The 15,851-nt window shown below is 45.2% G+C and overlaps 2 protein-coding genes across 8 annotated transcripts; one reads left to right on the top strand and one right to left on the bottom strand.

The window, feature by feature from the left end:
* The first annotated feature begins 58 nt into the window (after window positions 1-58).
* On the top strand, window positions 59-13,946 carry LOC117751320 (melanoma inhibitory activity protein 2-like). 5 transcript variants are annotated; one of them, XM_034563117.1, is made up of 24 exons: window positions 696-940; window positions 1,796-1,927; window positions 2,092-2,113; window positions 2,265-2,353; window positions 2,677-2,748; window positions 3,303-3,413; window positions 3,522-3,593; window positions 3,721-3,825; window positions 3,975-4,097; window positions 4,318-4,494; window positions 4,615-4,705; window positions 4,790-4,857; window positions 4,948-5,018; window positions 5,105-5,206; window positions 5,311-5,407; window positions 5,700-5,767; window positions 6,423-6,508; window positions 6,654-6,767; window positions 7,086-7,244; window positions 7,861-7,995; window positions 8,172-8,224; window positions 8,316-8,493; window positions 8,587-8,836; window positions 13,827-13,946. In XM_034563117.1, exons 1-23 carry the CDS (start codon window positions 839-841, stop codon window positions 8,802-8,804), a joined length of 2,445 nt encoding a protein of 814 aa, XP_034419008.1. In that variant the 5' UTR covers window positions 696-838; the 3' UTR covers window positions 8,805-8,836; window positions 13,827-13,946. The 5 variants fall into 5 exon arrangements, with proteins under 5 accessions (XP_034419011.1, XP_034419009.1, XP_034419008.1 ...); XM_034563120.1 differs by lacking the exons at window positions 696-940; window positions 13,827-13,946 and adding an exon at window positions 59-142 and having other exon boundaries at window positions 8,587-9,791; XM_034563118.1 differs by lacking the exon at window positions 13,827-13,946 and having other exon boundaries at window positions 651-767; window positions 8,587-9,791.
* On the bottom strand, window positions 7,248-15,788 carry brms1la (BRMS1 like transcriptional repressor a). Of its 3 annotated transcripts, none has more exons than XM_034563123.1 (10): window positions 15,632-15,788; window positions 14,833-14,988; window positions 14,442-14,532; window positions 13,941-14,068; window positions 13,774-13,853; window positions 13,580-13,676; window positions 13,365-13,454; window positions 13,162-13,226; window positions 12,924-13,059; window positions 7,248-7,270 (listed from the first exon to the last, which is right to left on the bottom strand). In XM_034563123.1, the coding sequence occupies exons 2-9, from the start codon at window positions 14,969-14,971 to the stop codon at window positions 12,961-12,963; spliced, it is 789 nt and encodes a 262-aa protein (XP_034419014.1). In that variant the 5' UTR covers window positions 14,972-14,988; window positions 15,632-15,788; the 3' UTR covers window positions 7,248-7,270; window positions 12,924-12,960. The 3 variants fall into 3 exon arrangements, 2 of the variants coding, with proteins under 2 accessions (XP_034419014.1, XP_034419013.1); XR_004611866.1 differs by lacking the exon at window positions 7,248-7,270 and adding an exon at window positions 10,935-11,662 and having other exon boundaries at window positions 11,764-13,059; XM_034563122.1 differs by lacking the exon at window positions 7,248-7,270 and having other exon boundaries at window positions 10,935-13,059.
* Between the last annotated feature and the right edge of the window lie 63 nt (window positions 15,789-15,851).

Genomic DNA, 15,851 nt, shown 5'->3' with positions numbered 1-15,851 from the left:
AAGTTCGCTTTGGCTGCGTCATCATCACACATTCCTAAGTGCTGGTGGGTCTATTACAGCTTCTCTAGAGGCAAACCGTTTCAAATGATTTGAGGCTAGTGACGAGTGATAGTTTCACATGGAGGAAAATAAGGCCAGGTCGGTGAGTACAATTTTGAAACATTGGCTGACTGAGTCGAGTCCCCACCTATGTCCTACTGGGACCAGCTTGTTATTTACCATTACCCTGCAACTCAACACATGTGACACACGGTCGTAAACTGTGTGAGAAGTATGGCATTTGTGCGAAAAACATTAATTGCTCAGTTAAGAATAATAATTTCATTTTTTCGGGGGATTATCAAAGACTCAACGACACAGAGTTTTCGATTTGTGTGTAGTCAGACCTGGTTGTAGTGACACCTGTTTCTGTTGGTGTCACTTTAAAAGTGCTCCGATGTGCCAGTGTGGCATTTTACAATTGGTGACGCTGCGAGTGAACCATTTACACTGACGGGGGTGTAAATATATCGATATGGCCCCGTGAGTGCTCAGATCAATGTATATGTATTAATTAATTATTTAAATACGTTCAAATATGATTTATATTATGTTATGAAGCCAAACTAATCTAGTAGAATCTAGACGACGTATTTTTAGAGCGAAAGCAACATCCTGCCGGCCCTATGACGTGCAACGCGACGTGGTCCACTCGCGAGCGTCGGTGTTGTGAAAAGGATGTGAAATCGCCGCCAGCCCGGTTGACTGCTTCGATTTGTGTCCCTATGGTCGGGATAATATTTATATTTTTTAAATGACAGCTATCTCTCAAACAATAAGCAAATGAGATAATTCGGAAATGGCGGAACATACGGCGAGCGACCTGTCGGCCAGCAAAGCGGTCGACTTTCAGGCGACGGCGGAGGCTTACTACAGTATCGCCGTGGAGAAAGTGAAGGATGTACGTTATGTGGCAGGTTTCGTTAGCATTTACCAACTAGCCGACGTCGCTGACATAACGTAACGGATTGTATCGACTGTGGTATTGCCGAGTACACCATCTGAGTTTGTACGGCTCGTGTATGATTGCACGTGTGTCGGCCCAGTGCTATTAACCAGCTGTCAAGACGACGTGGAGATTCTGAGTCGTTGTTGTTGTTGTCAGACGTGTTTGTAATTGTCCACAGAGTTAGCTAGTGACGGGTAGCTAGCATTAGCGTGTTAATCCTGCTAAAATATGGAAGGTGTTTGTTATATTTGAGTGTGTGTATATATATATATATATATATATATATATATATATATATATATATATATATATACACATATATATATATACATATATATATATATATATACACATATATATATATATATATATATATACACATATATATATATGCCTTCTAACAGCTGTGGAGGAAAGCTGAGTATTCAAGGCTACAAATTGCAATATATACATACTAATACTATCTAAATGTACATACGTTGGACAACTGTAAGAATATTGGGACTATTTGGAGATGAAATAAGCCGGTTGTTGGGCTCGTTTGGTACATGCAAGAAGCCCTACCAACTGAAGCAACAGCGGTTTTTGTGGGTCTCTGCCAGGCTGCTTGACCCCATCTGTAACGTTTGCATTTCATTCACCGCAATTGATCAGAACTAGTTCGCAGGGCAGTCATTCAGCACAGAGAAGCCGATACTTATATCCACAGTAACTAACTATTTTACTGGTTAAATAGAGCGAACCAATCACACCTCTTGTTGGCTGAAACCAGTTCTCAAAACAAACAGACCTCTCCTCTTCATTCAGGTTGTGTCGTCACTGCCTGATGACATCAGACCCGGGCCGGACCTGTACGGGGTGCCATGGGAACCGGTCATCGTCTCCAGTCTGGTGGGGCTGGTGACAATGCTGCTGTTCACCTGGAGATGTTATAGCTCTGTAAGTACACAGCCATGTATATTATACGCAACAACGCCACAAAGCTCTTATATGCAGCATGTTCTCTTCTAATTTTATAATTGCCATTTGCAGTCGGCAAATCTACGAACCAATTAATCCCGTAAATTTGTGTTCAACGTTGTTTTCTTTTTCTTTCTTCACAGGTCAAAAGCAGAATGTATCAAAGTAAGTTCCTCACCACTTATTCCTTCGTGTCACATTTTTATGACTAATCACGGCCAATTAAACCTCTCTCTGGCCACTGTTCATTAACCAAAAGTATGTTAGAAAATAATTTGATTGTCTTCATAAGCTTTGTATTTCCTTTTTCCTTCAGGTAAAGAGCGGAGGATGGCTGATCAAGTGGCGGAGCTGCTGGACGAGAAGTGTAAAGTCCTTGAGACTCTCAGCAAATGTCAACAAGAGGTTGGTACTGGTGCCAGTGCTGACTGGCTTAATGACTGGTGGTCTGATTGTCTGACATACAATGCGGTGTGTTTCAAACTGAGGCCAAATTCATATAATATGTTTGAATTTCCATGGTGTGAAAATCGCTAGATTTGCAAGATGCAGAGTTCTATGCATGTTGTCTGAAGCGTGGCGGTCAAACTGCAGAAACTCTCCCATTGCAAAGCTATGAAAGACAGTTATGAACATAAGTTTAAATCCTGCTGAAAGGCTCTTTTTTTGTCATGGCTGGCATGAGTGTTGCTTCTCAAATGTATTTCCTCATTGTGTTTCATTTGCAGTATGATGACCTGGAGAGCACGCTGAGGGACAGTGGTGTCTTGGCCCAAACTCAAAAGTCAGATCATTTGGAGGTAAGGCAGAGAGAGAAAAAAAGCAACTTCTGCAGTGTCTGTTGTTCATAAGATGTAATTTTAGTCAGTTAGTACTCCTTAAAAAAAAAAGGTTTGCCCAAAAAAACTGCTGAGATTTTCAATGTATTCTATTGTTTGCGCATTTTACCCATTTGTCTTCAGTGAAAACTGCAATTACTGATTTATATACAGATTTATTTTGGCCACTTGGGGCAGCAGAAACCATCTATGAAAATGACGTTGACACATCATCACCTATCAAGTTGATACCGCAAACTTATTAGCAAACGGTTGCTTGTTTAAACCGCCAGCAGTTATGGAGCAGAATGCTCATTCATGTTTCTGGCCCTCCTGGCAAATGTAATGGTGTGTTACTCCTGAGGGTAATATCTGGCTCTGAAAGATAGAGGTACAGAAAACTTCACGAATTGAACTGCCTCGCCACATTTGAATGAGTGATTTATCACATTCCAATACTGTGACCTGAATTTCGTGTTCCCTCCATATTCTCTTGCTCTTTTGCTCTCTTGAACCTTGATTTCTTGTTCCTCCAGGTCAAAGCCAGACAGTTAGAACATGCTAAAAGGGAGCTGGGTGTGGATCTGGTACAGCTGAAGGATCAACTGGACCAGCAGAGGGAACGTAGGCTAGAGCAGGAAAGGAGGGTAGGTAGCTGTAACATCCACAATCCTTTATCAAGAATGATATTTGGATGGGAATGGAAATCCATTGCATTAGTGTGATATTGATAATTGTTTTGGTTATCCTTCCAGTTAGCTTTTCTTGACGAGAGCATGAAAACCACTGAAGAAGAAACCAGAGACCTCCAGTCACAAGAAGAGCAGGTACCATTACCTAACCCTTCTTCTCAGTACCTTCGCACTCCTGTCTTTCTCCCCAGCGGCTTCATCTTTCCCTCTTCTGCGCAGTCTCGTCGCGTTTTAAATGAATCGCTGCCCGTTTTGTCTCCAGGCACAAACCACTCTGAAGGTGTACAGCATGAACAGTGACAGACTCCAGAGCAATCTGGAAAGGGCTGGAGAGGAGAACGCCCTGTTGCAGGAGAGCAATGCTCAGGTAGGATGCTCGACACATAAAGCACGTGGTAGAATTGAAAGTGCTGCTTCGCCAGTCTGTTCCACTTAGTCCATCCAGTCACATACTGTACTAGAGTCATGGTTCTTTACTCTTTACGTCTTCATCCTCCCCTTTACCTCTTTTCTCAGTTGAGGCAGCAGGTGGAGGGATGGGCAGAGAGAGTGAGCGAGTTGGAGGAGGACATGAGCAGGTGCGAGGTGGCCCACAGCGTGATGCTGCAGGATGTGGCCAACAAGGATGAGCGCATAACGGTACGGTTGGTTCCGGCATTCATTACAGTGTGTTGTGGCTCGTTACTGTGTGATATTACCTTGAGATTTCTGCTAAACGCTTGGTTTAAAATAATGGGACTCTTGGGGAAATACTACAGAGGAAGGCTGCAAGCGGATGCAATTGATCGAGGGCCTTCGGTTGCATCCCCTCTTTTGTCGTCAGAAATGAGCTTGACGCCAAATGCGTGTGCTCTTCCAGTCGTTGACAGATCGGCTGCTGAGGATGAAAGCTTGGGACTCAGACCTGGAGGAGGAGGGCGGGGAGGAAGGAGAGAAGGAGACATCCAACGGCAGAGCGGCGGCGAACGGAAAAGTGGACGTCACGGACGCACCAGGCCATCTCCAGAAAGTCCAGAAACTCATCTACGCTGCTAAGGTATTTTAATTTAATGGAGGAAAACCAAAGCTAGCAACCAGACTCGTTCATATTCATATAATCGCTGTATATTTGTATGCGGAATGCCTGCTGATATGTTGAGCGTGTGTTTTCTTGTAGTTGAACGCAGACCTCAAATCGGTAGACGAAGACAAGGACCGACTGTTTGCCAAGCTGAACGATGAAGTCAAAGCAAAAGAAGACCTGCAAGGTGAGTCATTTAGTTGTCTGATACGATACCAGCGTAGAGACCTGACATGTCACTGATGTAGTGTTTGTTTGTTTTCCTCTCTAGTGAGCATCAAGGAGCTGGACAATGAGAAGTTATCTCTGCAGTCGGACTCTGAGCAGTACCAAGACCAGGTAGCCGCCCTCAACTGAGCCTTTGTGTGACATCTTATTTATCGGATTGTTGTTCCACACTTATTTGCTTTCGTGTACATTTTCTCACAGGTCCAAAGGTTACAACAGAAACTCCAGATCATGACAGAAATGTACCAAGAGAATGAGCTCAAGCTGCACAGGTACGGACCCGCGCGGGGATGCATTATTATTGCGTGGAGAAGTTACAGCAGCTATCGCAGATGTTGATGAACGTGTGCATTCGCAGGCTGCTGACGGTGGAGGAGAAGGAGCGCACACAGAAAGAGGAGAAGTTGACTAAAGCGGACAAAAACATTGCGTTGGCCATGGAGGAGCTCGGCAACTACAGGTAGCTGTTCCCTCAAAAGGTGTCCCCCCAAACACATTGACGGTGTGCAGGGGGGTGGGGGGGGTGTAATCTCGCCTGTAATGTCGCCTTTTTTTGTCCTTCAGACAGCGAGCGGGAGAGATGGAGGAGGAGCTGGAGAAAACCAAACAATCTTACCAGACTCAAATATCGGCACACGAGAAGAAGGCTCACAATAACTGGGTTAGTAAAATTAATAAAAATGTAAAGAGTATTCTTCTTTTTTTGATAGCCAAAAAAGATTCAGTTCAGTTCTATTTTCCTGTCACTGCAGCGCACGTATACACACACACACACACACACACACACACACACACACACACACACACATACCCCGTTAGATCAGAGTAGTGTGTGTTTTAGGAGTGCTGCATTAAAATGACTTCTCTTAATGTTGAGCACTTGACTGCATTTGTTTGTACGTACTTATGTCATGTTGCGTTTCTGATCTTGGCTTGATTACATTTTTTTCCAGCTGGCAGCCCGAGGAGCAGACCGACAGCTCACAGACATCAGGAGAGAGAACGCCCTCTTTAGACAGAAGTAAGCAGACAGTAACTGACCCCCGAACCTAAACTTAAATGAAATTAACAAGAGGTTAAAGGGATAGTACGGATGCTTTGAAGTTGGTGTTGTATGAGGTACTCCTCCCCCTGAGTAACGTCACACGGGAGGAAAGCAATGCGAGGGCAGCAGCACAACAACTAACAACCTAAAAAAAATCTATCAGTTGAAGCGTACCCTATATTTAAAATGTTTTCACAAATGTTTTCAGACAGCCCTTTCCAACAGGGAACTGGAGCCGTTCTCTTTGTTAGCTTCAAAGTGACCAGACTCCCTTTGAGTCTACCGCCGCCTGGATGAGTTAGGTTGTTGCCGTTATTGTGTGACTTTGGTGTTTTAGTTCCTTTTTAGATAGTTCACTATAGTTGCACAATAACACAAACAAACAGTAGACCAGCAACTTGCTGTTTTTTGTCAATAGGCTCTTGTGGCTTTGAAGCGTGCTTCAGTTCTCCTCGAACATATTCATGTTTGTGACTCATGACACCGACTGTGGGAGAACTTCAAAGATGCACTTAGTTCTGAATTCCACAGAAATGTTTGAGATGTTTTCATCTGTTGTTTTGTATATACTGTGTACATTTTCAGGTCCAGAAAAAAGTTTCTAATTGGTTGACTTTGTGTTTGTTCACAGGCTCACAGACACACAGTTTAAACTAGACGCCCTCGACAAAGATCCCTACGCCTTGGACAGCTTGGCTCGGCCACTGCCCTTCAGAGGTTACAGCGCGCGCGCGCACACACACCTATAAACTAAATCATGCATTATTGAACTCTCGTCATATTCAGCGGACCCCAGCCTAGAAGCAGTAGGCTGCAGATTTCTTTGACTTTTCTCTCACCGAACTACACTTCCCCCTTTCAGCAGAAAGGTCCCCGTACGGTCCGTCTCCTCTGGGTCGACCTGCATCTGAAACCAGAGCTTTTCTGTCTCCTCCGACATTAATGGACGGCCCGCCGGCTCGACTGTCTCCTAGAGGTATAAACACACACGCACACAAACACAGTCACAGTCTCCACACACACACACACACACACACAGACCTAGCTGCACGCTGAACCAGATTAGACCAGTAACCACCAGTAATGCTGTTGGTGCTCTGGCAAGTCAATGGGGAACAATAGTGGCCATGTGATGGTCTTATTGGCATAGGTTCCTTCTGATTGACATGACAGTTGCTCTTTATGTCCCTCTTGCAATCGCACTCATTCTGGCCTAATTGTCTGATATTTTTTCTTCTGTCTCTTTTCCCTTTTCTCCCTTTCCTCTCTCTCTCCTTGTCCCTTTGCTCCACAGTGACTCGTGGTCCAATGGAGCCCCCAGGTGGCCAAGGAGAGCTGGAGCGAAGCGGAGGTCCTCATTCAGACAGCGGCTCGATCTCTCCAACATGGGAGAGAGATCGCAGGGGACCCCCACCAGGACCCCATGGCCCCCCCGGGCCCCTAGGACCTCCAGGTGTGTGTGTGTGTGTGTGTGTGTGTACGAGAGCGACACACTGAGTGAATCAGTAACGTCTGGTGGGTTGTCAGCCTGTCGGAGGCCTAGTGGCGCTCACGTAACCGGTCCTGCCTATGAAGACATCGAGGGTTATGATTAAATTTACTGTCTGGGGGGGAAACACATTTTGTGTAACGCACCATTCATCATGGTCATTATTCCATTACTTAAAAAACTCACCATATACACGTATACAGGACCAATATGTCACGTACGTGCTGAAGGCGCATTGTTCCGGGAACTTTGAGTGCAGCGGCTGTCAATGCACAAGTGTAGCTCATGACATCAGTTCAAAAGGGCCGCAGCCTGCGTTGAGGTCGGTCGACATCGGATCGAGTGCATGTGCGTGCCAAACGCACGTCGGCACTGCATGCGTGTCGTGTTTCATGCTTTTTGAGGTTTGGACACGGGAAGCTGCAGCTGTCTGTGAAGCTCTGTGATGAAAGTGTTCATTTATCACATCATCCTGTCTTTCCACTACAAATTGGAGCTTTGTTTAACTTTTTTACAACATTGGAAACAGAAAGCTGTTGCGTGTGCTTTCCATCTCACTGTGTGTGCGTCTGTCTCTTAGGCTATATGTTCCCAGAACCAGGAGGTCCGATGTACAGGAGACCTCCTCCAGGACCTCTGGGCCCTTTGCCTCCTCTCGGCCCTCTTCATCCCAGGGGTCTCCCCCCGGGTCCCCCTCACCCTTTAGACATGGCAGGTGAGTTGCTCATGAACCTGCATAAGCTGCGTGTCGTCGCCTCATTGCAGTGTTCTGCTGTGTTTCACTCCTTTGGACTGTACAGTCGAAACAAACGAACCGTTGTGAATATCGAGACAACACGCAGGAACCATCTCCTTCATGATTGCTCATTTCCTGTGTTCATGACAATGCAGATGGCCCCTACAGAGAAAACAGCCACGGGCCCGGGGAACTGGAACACAGAGAGGTAAGTGGTGTATTTGTGTGCGTTTGGGTCGGCAGTTAGCCTCTGTACTATCACCTTTTTTATTTCTTTTTTTTAATATCTGTATTACCAGTCTGGTCCTGGGGATCGAAGGACTCCCCCTGAAGCGGATCTAAGGTTCGGGGGCGCACCCCCTCCCGGCCACCCGATGGGTCCCATGGGTGGCCCCTTTCCTCGTAGAGCCCCCTATGGACCGCCACCTCCTGATTTCTACCCGCCCAGGGGACCCGCGGGCCCTCCCATGATGCCGAGTAAGCAGTCTATCTTTGCAAACCCTTTTTTGGCGCCACGTTGTCTCGAAACGCGATCGGTTAATCTGACCCTCTCTCCCCCCTTTTCTCCAGTGTGGGCCCCTCCACCTCAGAGGATGATGCTGCCTCGTTTCCCACCCGGCGGGCCTCTTGGCCCTCGCCCTCAATACGCTCCCCAGATGTGCCCCCCTATGCTCGACGGCCCCCCACACCCTTCCATGGGTCCTCTCCCTCCTCGGCAGTCTGGTCCCTCCCCGCCGTACAGCCAGTCGTCAGAGGAGCGCACGCCCTTGCCCGAGGACGCCATTTGAGCCTCATCAGGTTCTTCATCTTGAGCTGCGAGGTGATGGTTAAAGTTGAAATCGCCGGTAGATGGGACGGTTGGGCAGGTGGCTGTTTCCCATCACTCTGTTTTCTTAACGTCTACGTGTTAGCTAATGAAGGGGTGTTACCGCCGGGGAAACCATCAGCCTTCATTACCCCAGTTTGTTGCCGTCTGTCTGCTTCTGCTCTTTCCCTTTCTCTCTCTCGCTCTCTCGCTCTGCCCTCTCATCATCCAGCTATCTTCCCTGTGAATTAGTTCCTGTTCCTGCGGAGTTGGTGTCAGCAGCAGCATCACGGCAGCTTAATCTGTGTGTGTGCGTGTGTGAGTGTGCGTGTGCGTGTGTGTGGAATGCCAGAAATTTTTATTGTCACTCAAAGGTTGACATGCTGTATGTGACAGAGAATCGATGGTTTTACGCGTTGCATCAGTGATCATTTCATCCCGACGGCACAGAAAGAGAAATGGCTTCTGCTACGGTCATTATCATGAAGAAAAAAAAGTGTACAACAAAAGCGAGCCATTTAGCATCCACGTGGGCTTTGACCAAGCTCGGGCTCCACCTAAATCTGATCCCTCTCGTTTCGTCAGCGACTGAACTGACGTGATCTTGAACTCTAAATATTCCTCAGAGGTCAAACTAGAAACTAGGATTAAACTGCGTCACTGAACTTGCCTGGCTGCCCCTGTGGGATTCAAAGGACTTCACCTCGTCAACAAAGCTGTCGTTTCAAACGGCAGCAACTCAAAAACAGTGCTTTTGATTAAGCTCCAAGGACTTTGGTTTGTGGCCTCGGCTTGAACAAAGAACAAGAGAAGGTGGCTCATCGTAGCCGCTTGTGACTCGTGCTGCCTGTCAGAGCGGCGAGACGCACGGACGGACTTGGAGAGCCGGGAAGACGACACCCATGTGAATTTTGTAAAAAAAAAAAAATTATTATTATTAACGGATGAATAAAGACTGTCAAATTGACAACACCTCCGTCTTCCACCGATGTGTTTCTGTTTAATTAGTTGTGCGAGAACATCGAAGCACCGGCATGTGATGAGTTGGTTTCAGTGTTTTCTATTCGGCTGTGTGTGCAACACACGGAAGCATTGGTTTTGATTGGCTATTAATAGGTCTTGTACCCTTATGATTGTTGTATCATTTCAGATGTAACATTCCTGTTAAATATTCAATGGAATTGCAAACAGACCTATGCAGATTTGCATAGTATCGCCTCTGTGTTGGTATACACACATAGGTTTCTCTGTTATGAGAAAGGCTAATTATCAAACATTTTATCCTAATATATAGAGACAACTGACATCAGACATTTCACGTGTCGGAGCAGGAGAAACCATAAGTGTGACTAATTACAATAATGATGGCTCCTTTCCACTGAGGCAAACCGGTTCCTGTGTCAGGGCAGCGCTGTAACGCCGTCCGTCACACAAGCAGGCTGTAAACGCAGGCTGCGGCCGCCTCTGAGTCACGGATCTTGTGACTAGTAGATTGCACACGGGTGGGCTTTATTTAACTAATTATGTGACTTAATTGGAAGCGCCACATCTTATTGTTTTTAGGGGCGGAGCCTCTAGGAGGATTTTAAATACAAAGCTGTTGCAGGCAAACAAAGTGTACACGGACACCTTTTTAAAAGCAAGTTATTTTTACTCGAGGCACAAAAACAACAAAGCTGATGCAGCACAGCGAGATGTGAAACGTGAGGGAAAAGTATGCTTTTATTCTTTTGGAGACAGAGTGAAACGTTAACTGTCGAGCTCAAGATTTCAAAATGTACCTCCCCCCCCCCGTAAAAGGTATAAACTAGACACCAAGCTTCTGTGTAATAGATCCACATTTAGCTATAGATTACAAATTGAGAGAGTTAAATTGTGTTATTCTCGTGTCCATGCTCGCCATCCACTCCGTGTAATTTGCTCGACCTTAAGAGAAAGTTCATTAAATGAATTGACCTTAAGCGGGAAGTAGTTCTTACATCAGCCACGTATTATCATTAAAAACAGCTAAATATGTAATAGTGAGCCTACTCACTAAACTATTTACAGACGCCACTTGCTCTGACATCAAAGCACTCATCCCCCGCTAAACACCGTAAACAGACACTACAAAGTGTTTATAAAACAACTTTTTATTGTAAAACCCACCCACGTCGACAACAGAGACACAAATGTACCTGACGCAGCATTTATACAGACGGTCAACAAGTTTCGGTTTGAACATTTGACATCCTTTATGTTCTGCTAATGATATAAATCCATGGCAGCTTGCTCGTCATCCTTTAATAACCGATGGCCATAAGTCAATGGCGGGATGCTCTCGTCAGGATGGTCGTGAAGATATGAGCATGTTCACGAGCGATCATGCAAACGTGGATTGTTCTTTAAAGAATGAGCAGACAGACGGAGAAAAGAGGAGGTAGATGCGTAAGGAGAGCGTAACAGTGATGCCTGCTTTAAAAAGGGGATACCGTGGTTTCTGTCATGTTTGTATTACATTTGTCCCTCAGTTATTGATTTTTATTTTAGAAAATGATTTTGTTCATGTGGTTAGCATGACTGGTTGCATTGCTGACACCAGTTTGCAGTGATGTGTTTGTAATTAAAGAGTGTCTGCATTAAAAATAGCCACCTGTTAGCAAAAATATAGGTTTTTTTTGAATATGAGAGTTTGGTGAGGAAAAAAAAAAAAGTATGCCGACAACACTGTATGGTCTAGATAGACGATGGCTCTCATCACGCTCACCAATGGAGCTGGTGATGAACAGAAGTCCACCGGCGGTTTGAGGAGGGCGAGTTCACGACCCAACACGTCAGTGTCCAGTAGAAATACAATACTTCCTGAAATGATGATCATAAGTTGTATTTGGATGAGTCGGGAGGATTTAAATATCGTTAAGCCTCTGCAGCCACGCTGTAACGGTTAAAAATGCAAGACGTACCTCAAGAAAGAAGGCAACCATTAATTTAACAGACGCAGGAAACGAAGACTCCTGGAAGGCTCTCTGGAAACGACTCGCACATGATCGCCACATAACTATTCAAAACACCTCAACGTGAAACAAATCATTAGTCTCGTTCAAGACATTTGAGCGGATACACCTTTTTTTTACAAAAATGTTCAATATTTCTGTGCACAGTCACAAGATTATATATATATATATATATATATATATATATATATATATATATATATATATATATATATATAATGAGGAATAACTCCTCATGTTAACGGAAGCTTTGTCAATAACCCACTAGAGATTTGAGATTTTAAAAATCTCAATACTTACAATTACAGCCCATAAAAAGGAGGAGCCAGTGAAACCAGAACTTCTGCTGGACCCTCACTGAGCGTGTAACTTCCTGGTTTGAATACTCCATGAAACTAAACAGTCTAAAAGCTCCAGTTTTTTCCCCCTGATAAAAATGTGGACAGTTGGTGAATATAGTACTGCAAACAATTTAAAATAAAATAAAAAAATACTTGTGTTTGTTAAATGTATTATTCTTTTTGTAATAAAAAGCTCCAAATCTAGGTGATGGTGTACTTTGAATGTTTAAAAAGAAAAAAAAGCTGACTGCTTCAATCAAAGCCAGGTTTCGGTTGCGTTCCCACTCAATTAGCCGTTTGAACACACCGAATAAATTCAAGCTTAAACACTGGCCCTCTCACCAAACACCAGATTCTGGTAGGTGATCATTTCAAACATTTTCAATCCAAAATATAACAATTACTTTGAAGAAAAACAGCCTCTCGATTCCGATCCAGGGATTATTACAACACCGATCTGGAGCCTCGCCAGAACTCCACAAACAAATTTCGCACAATGAAATTAAACGGAAGGAACACTGGAATGAGTCTCGGTGGCTTCAGCAGACACGAGTCTTGAAACGGGTCGAACCGGCAACTACGATGCTCCCGTTGTCCCGTTAGAGGGTCCAAACCCGCGAGTCCCGATTGCGTGTCGGCACGGAGAGGCCGCTTACCGACGGATGTTCAGCTGACGGGGTGTAGTGGATTGTGGGAACGACTCATGTGCACGTTTTTGTGTGTGTTGTGGCCCTGGTGTGTTTCGAGTGCGCTCTTTGTTGTGCGACTGTGTGTGTGTGTGTGTGTGTGTGAGAGAGAGTATTCCTCAGCAGTTGAGAATGGGCCTGCTTCTGTCTTGTCTGAACGGGAACACGGGGCTGTCGGAGTCGGCCTTCCCTCTGTGGGGACCCAGCGTAGCCACGGCCTGGAGAACGACACACACACACAATTGTTGTTAATAGATGCCTGCCTACACACACACGCACACGCACACGCACACACTAACTCCACCATGGGACATAGTCACCTTTCTGACAGCCGTCCAGTCCTCCAGGATGTCCAAGTCGGGCAGCATGTAGACGATATATGGGCGTGAGCGGAGTTAAGGGCGGAGCCACACAGAGCTGAATACAAGGACACATCCAGACACCAGCATTTGGAATTCATAGGAGCAGCACGAATGCCAAGTGGTGTCAACAGTGACGGAGAGCATTAACAGTGGAAGGATATCGGACACCACCGAAGGCCGCCTCCTCTTCTTGTCCGGACTGAGAGCGTCCCTTCTCTTCTTCCTCCCCGATAACTCGTCGTTCCACAACTCTGAAAAGAGAGAGACAGACGGCGGATTCAAACGTTTGTGCGCACGCATCAAAAACACAGTGCACGTCCTTGCCGCCTCGATACAAAAAGTATTCGGTTGCACGACTGTGCTCTGCGTGTGTCACCTGATGTGATGTCGATGCTGTGTCGGTCTTCCTCCAGTCTTCGGATTTTCTCCTCCAGTTCACTCTGTACCGTGTCGAACAGCAGCAGCTTCTCGCTCTGCGTGCACACACACACACACAAAAGTACAGACATAATGAGCAAAAAACTGTCACACAAATTCAAATGTAATTCTGAATGTCTGTCTGTCTCTGACCTCCCAGTGCTGGCAGGCCGCCTGGATCTCACACTCATACTTGTTCTTCACAGATTCCAGACACAGCTCTCTGTAGATGCCTGACAAAAGCGGAGGGAATGACGGAGTGACTAAAGGAGGCCGGAGTGTGCGAGGCGTCCCGGGTGTGTCAGCGTCTCCAAGTTTACCTGCCACCTTGGTGCGGACCTGCATGTTCTCCAGCAGCACGGCCAGGGGCTCCAGATATTCTGCCGCCCGGCCGGCCTCCACCTCTCCCAACTTGCTGTTCACCTGACTGAGACGCTCGTGATACAACCTACACACACACACACACACACACACACACACACACACACACACACACACACACACACACACACACACACACACACACACACACACACACACACACACACACACACACACACACACACACACACACACACACACACACACACACACACACACACACACACACACACACACACACACACACACACACACACACACACACACACACACACACACACACACACACACACACACACACACACACACACACACACACACACACACACACACACACGTGTGACTCCAACGAAATCCTATTAATTACATTTGTTTTTTTAAAGTCTACATTTTAAAGCCATTAGATGAACTTCACAAAACAAAATCTATGTTTGTCTCACTGGTCTTTGAGATCTGTGAACTGTTTCTCCAGGTTGGACATTTCATCAAGACACTCCGTCCTCCTCCGCTCACAGTCCTCCTCGTCCATTTCTGGAACATGATAAAAGCAACACAAACCCTCTAGATTAATTATTATAACGTATCGGGAATCGGGATGAAAGACATATATATTTCTACTCTGTTTTTACTCTGTTTTGCCAGCCATAAAAGATTTGCAAATAAACAGTGTCTGAAGGACGGACGACTCATAGCGTACGGACGTTCAGTCAAACCTTTGTCAGGAACTACTTTAAATCACAATCTCACACTGAAATAATGCTACTTTCAATGGTAATAATGAAGATAATTTGAAGGAGAACATTATGCTCTTTTTCTACAGTTTTAGCTTACCAGAGCTGTCTCCATCTTCGGAGACAGATGAGGTGTCAGAATCCTCCTCCTCTGAGCTGGACGCCTCTTGCTCGTGCTCCTCCACCTCCATCTCCTCCGCTGTGCTCTCCTTCTTCTCCCGGTCACGGTGCACTGGCATAGCGAGACAACGCCAGACTGGTAGTGTGGGACAGAGAAACAATGTCAGGCTCTTTCTTTTTTCGTTTTTACAGATAAACAGATATAGCTTTTTCTTTTAACGTATTGATAATAATCATAAATGCTGAACACAGAGTTTCTTTCACCGGGTATGACAAAAGAACTTCTGAAAAACCCTCTCAAGAGTAACTCATAAAGCAAGAACGAGTTCATCACCGAGATTCGTTGATTACCGAAAACATTTTCTCATATTTTTTTTCTCATCCATTTGTATATATTATACACAGCCTAATATCCCCATTGCTGTTTGCTAAATGCAGACGGTGATGTGGGGAAGCCACCGAAATTATATTCCAACTTAATCGTATACATAATTTATTTCTTCATGAATCTGTATTGAAATAATGTCTTACGTCACAACAAGAATGAACCCCTCTTGGTGGTTACATTGAGGTTACATCGTCATCAAGCAAAGCGATTTTAATTGACTAGGACAGCTAACTTACGTGTTTTATACGCGAACAATAAACAATAACAAACGACAACACGTCAAGTTAGCATTACGTTAGCATGTTAGCTATCCAGTATAGTTAGATAGCTAGAAACATTAGCACCACTTAAAATATATATATATGTATCAATAAGGAAGCTGAAGACTAACCCGTAACTCGCGAGATGGGGAGGTGCAAGACGTTTGCGAGATGGTTTACAGAAAAGAAGCTTTAACTTTTCTCTTTTTTTCCCCTCGGTTACAATTTCACTCGTGTGACCCAGCTAAGCTAAAAACAAATCACAGGAGGGCGCTTTTTATTTGTGTCGGGAGCTGTAGTTTTATGTGTCGCCGATGTTCTTGCCACCAAAGGATTAACGGCCATCTGCAA

Source organism: Cyclopterus lumpus, chromosome 22 (genome assembly GCF_009769545.1).
Source record: "Cyclopterus lumpus isolate fCycLum1 chromosome 22, fCycLum1.pri, whole genome shotgun sequence".
NCBI lineage: Eukaryota > Metazoa > Chordata > Actinopteri > Perciformes > Cyclopteridae > Cyclopterus > Cyclopterus lumpus.
The sequence above is the reverse complement of the archived record's forward strand: the minus strand, read 5'-3'. Positions and strand labels throughout refer to the sequence as shown.

What these genes read in the sequence shown, in the direction of transcription:
- LOC117751320 (XM_034563117.1), top strand. Translation starts at nt 839, where the DNA reads ATGGCGGAACATACGGCGAGCGACCTGTCGGCCAGCAAAGCGGTCGAC. An exon ending in TCGGCCACTGCCCTTCAGAG is followed by an intron (nt 6,509 to 6,653) that starts GTTACAGCGCGC and finishes TCCCCCTTTCAG; the next exon opens with CAGAAAGGTCCCCGTACGGT. An exon ending in GGGCCCTCCCATGATGCCGA is followed by an intron (nt 8,494 to 8,586) that starts GTAAGCAGTCTA and finishes CCTTTTCTCCAG; the next exon opens with TGTGGGCCCCTCCACCTCAG.
- brms1la (XM_034563123.1), bottom strand. Translation starts at nt 14,971, where the DNA reads ATGCCAGTGCACCGTGACCGGGAGAAGAAGGAGAGCACAGCGGAGGAG. An exon ending in CGAAGATGGAGACAGCTCTG is followed by an intron (nt 14,533 to 14,832) that starts GTAAGCTAAAAC and finishes ATCATGTTCCAG; the next exon opens with AAATGGACGAGGAGGACTGT. An exon ending in ACTGGACGGCTGTCAGAAAG is followed by an intron (nt 13,060 to 13,161) that starts GTGACTATGTCC and finishes GTCGTTCTCCAG; the next exon opens with GCCGTGGCTACGCTGGGTCC.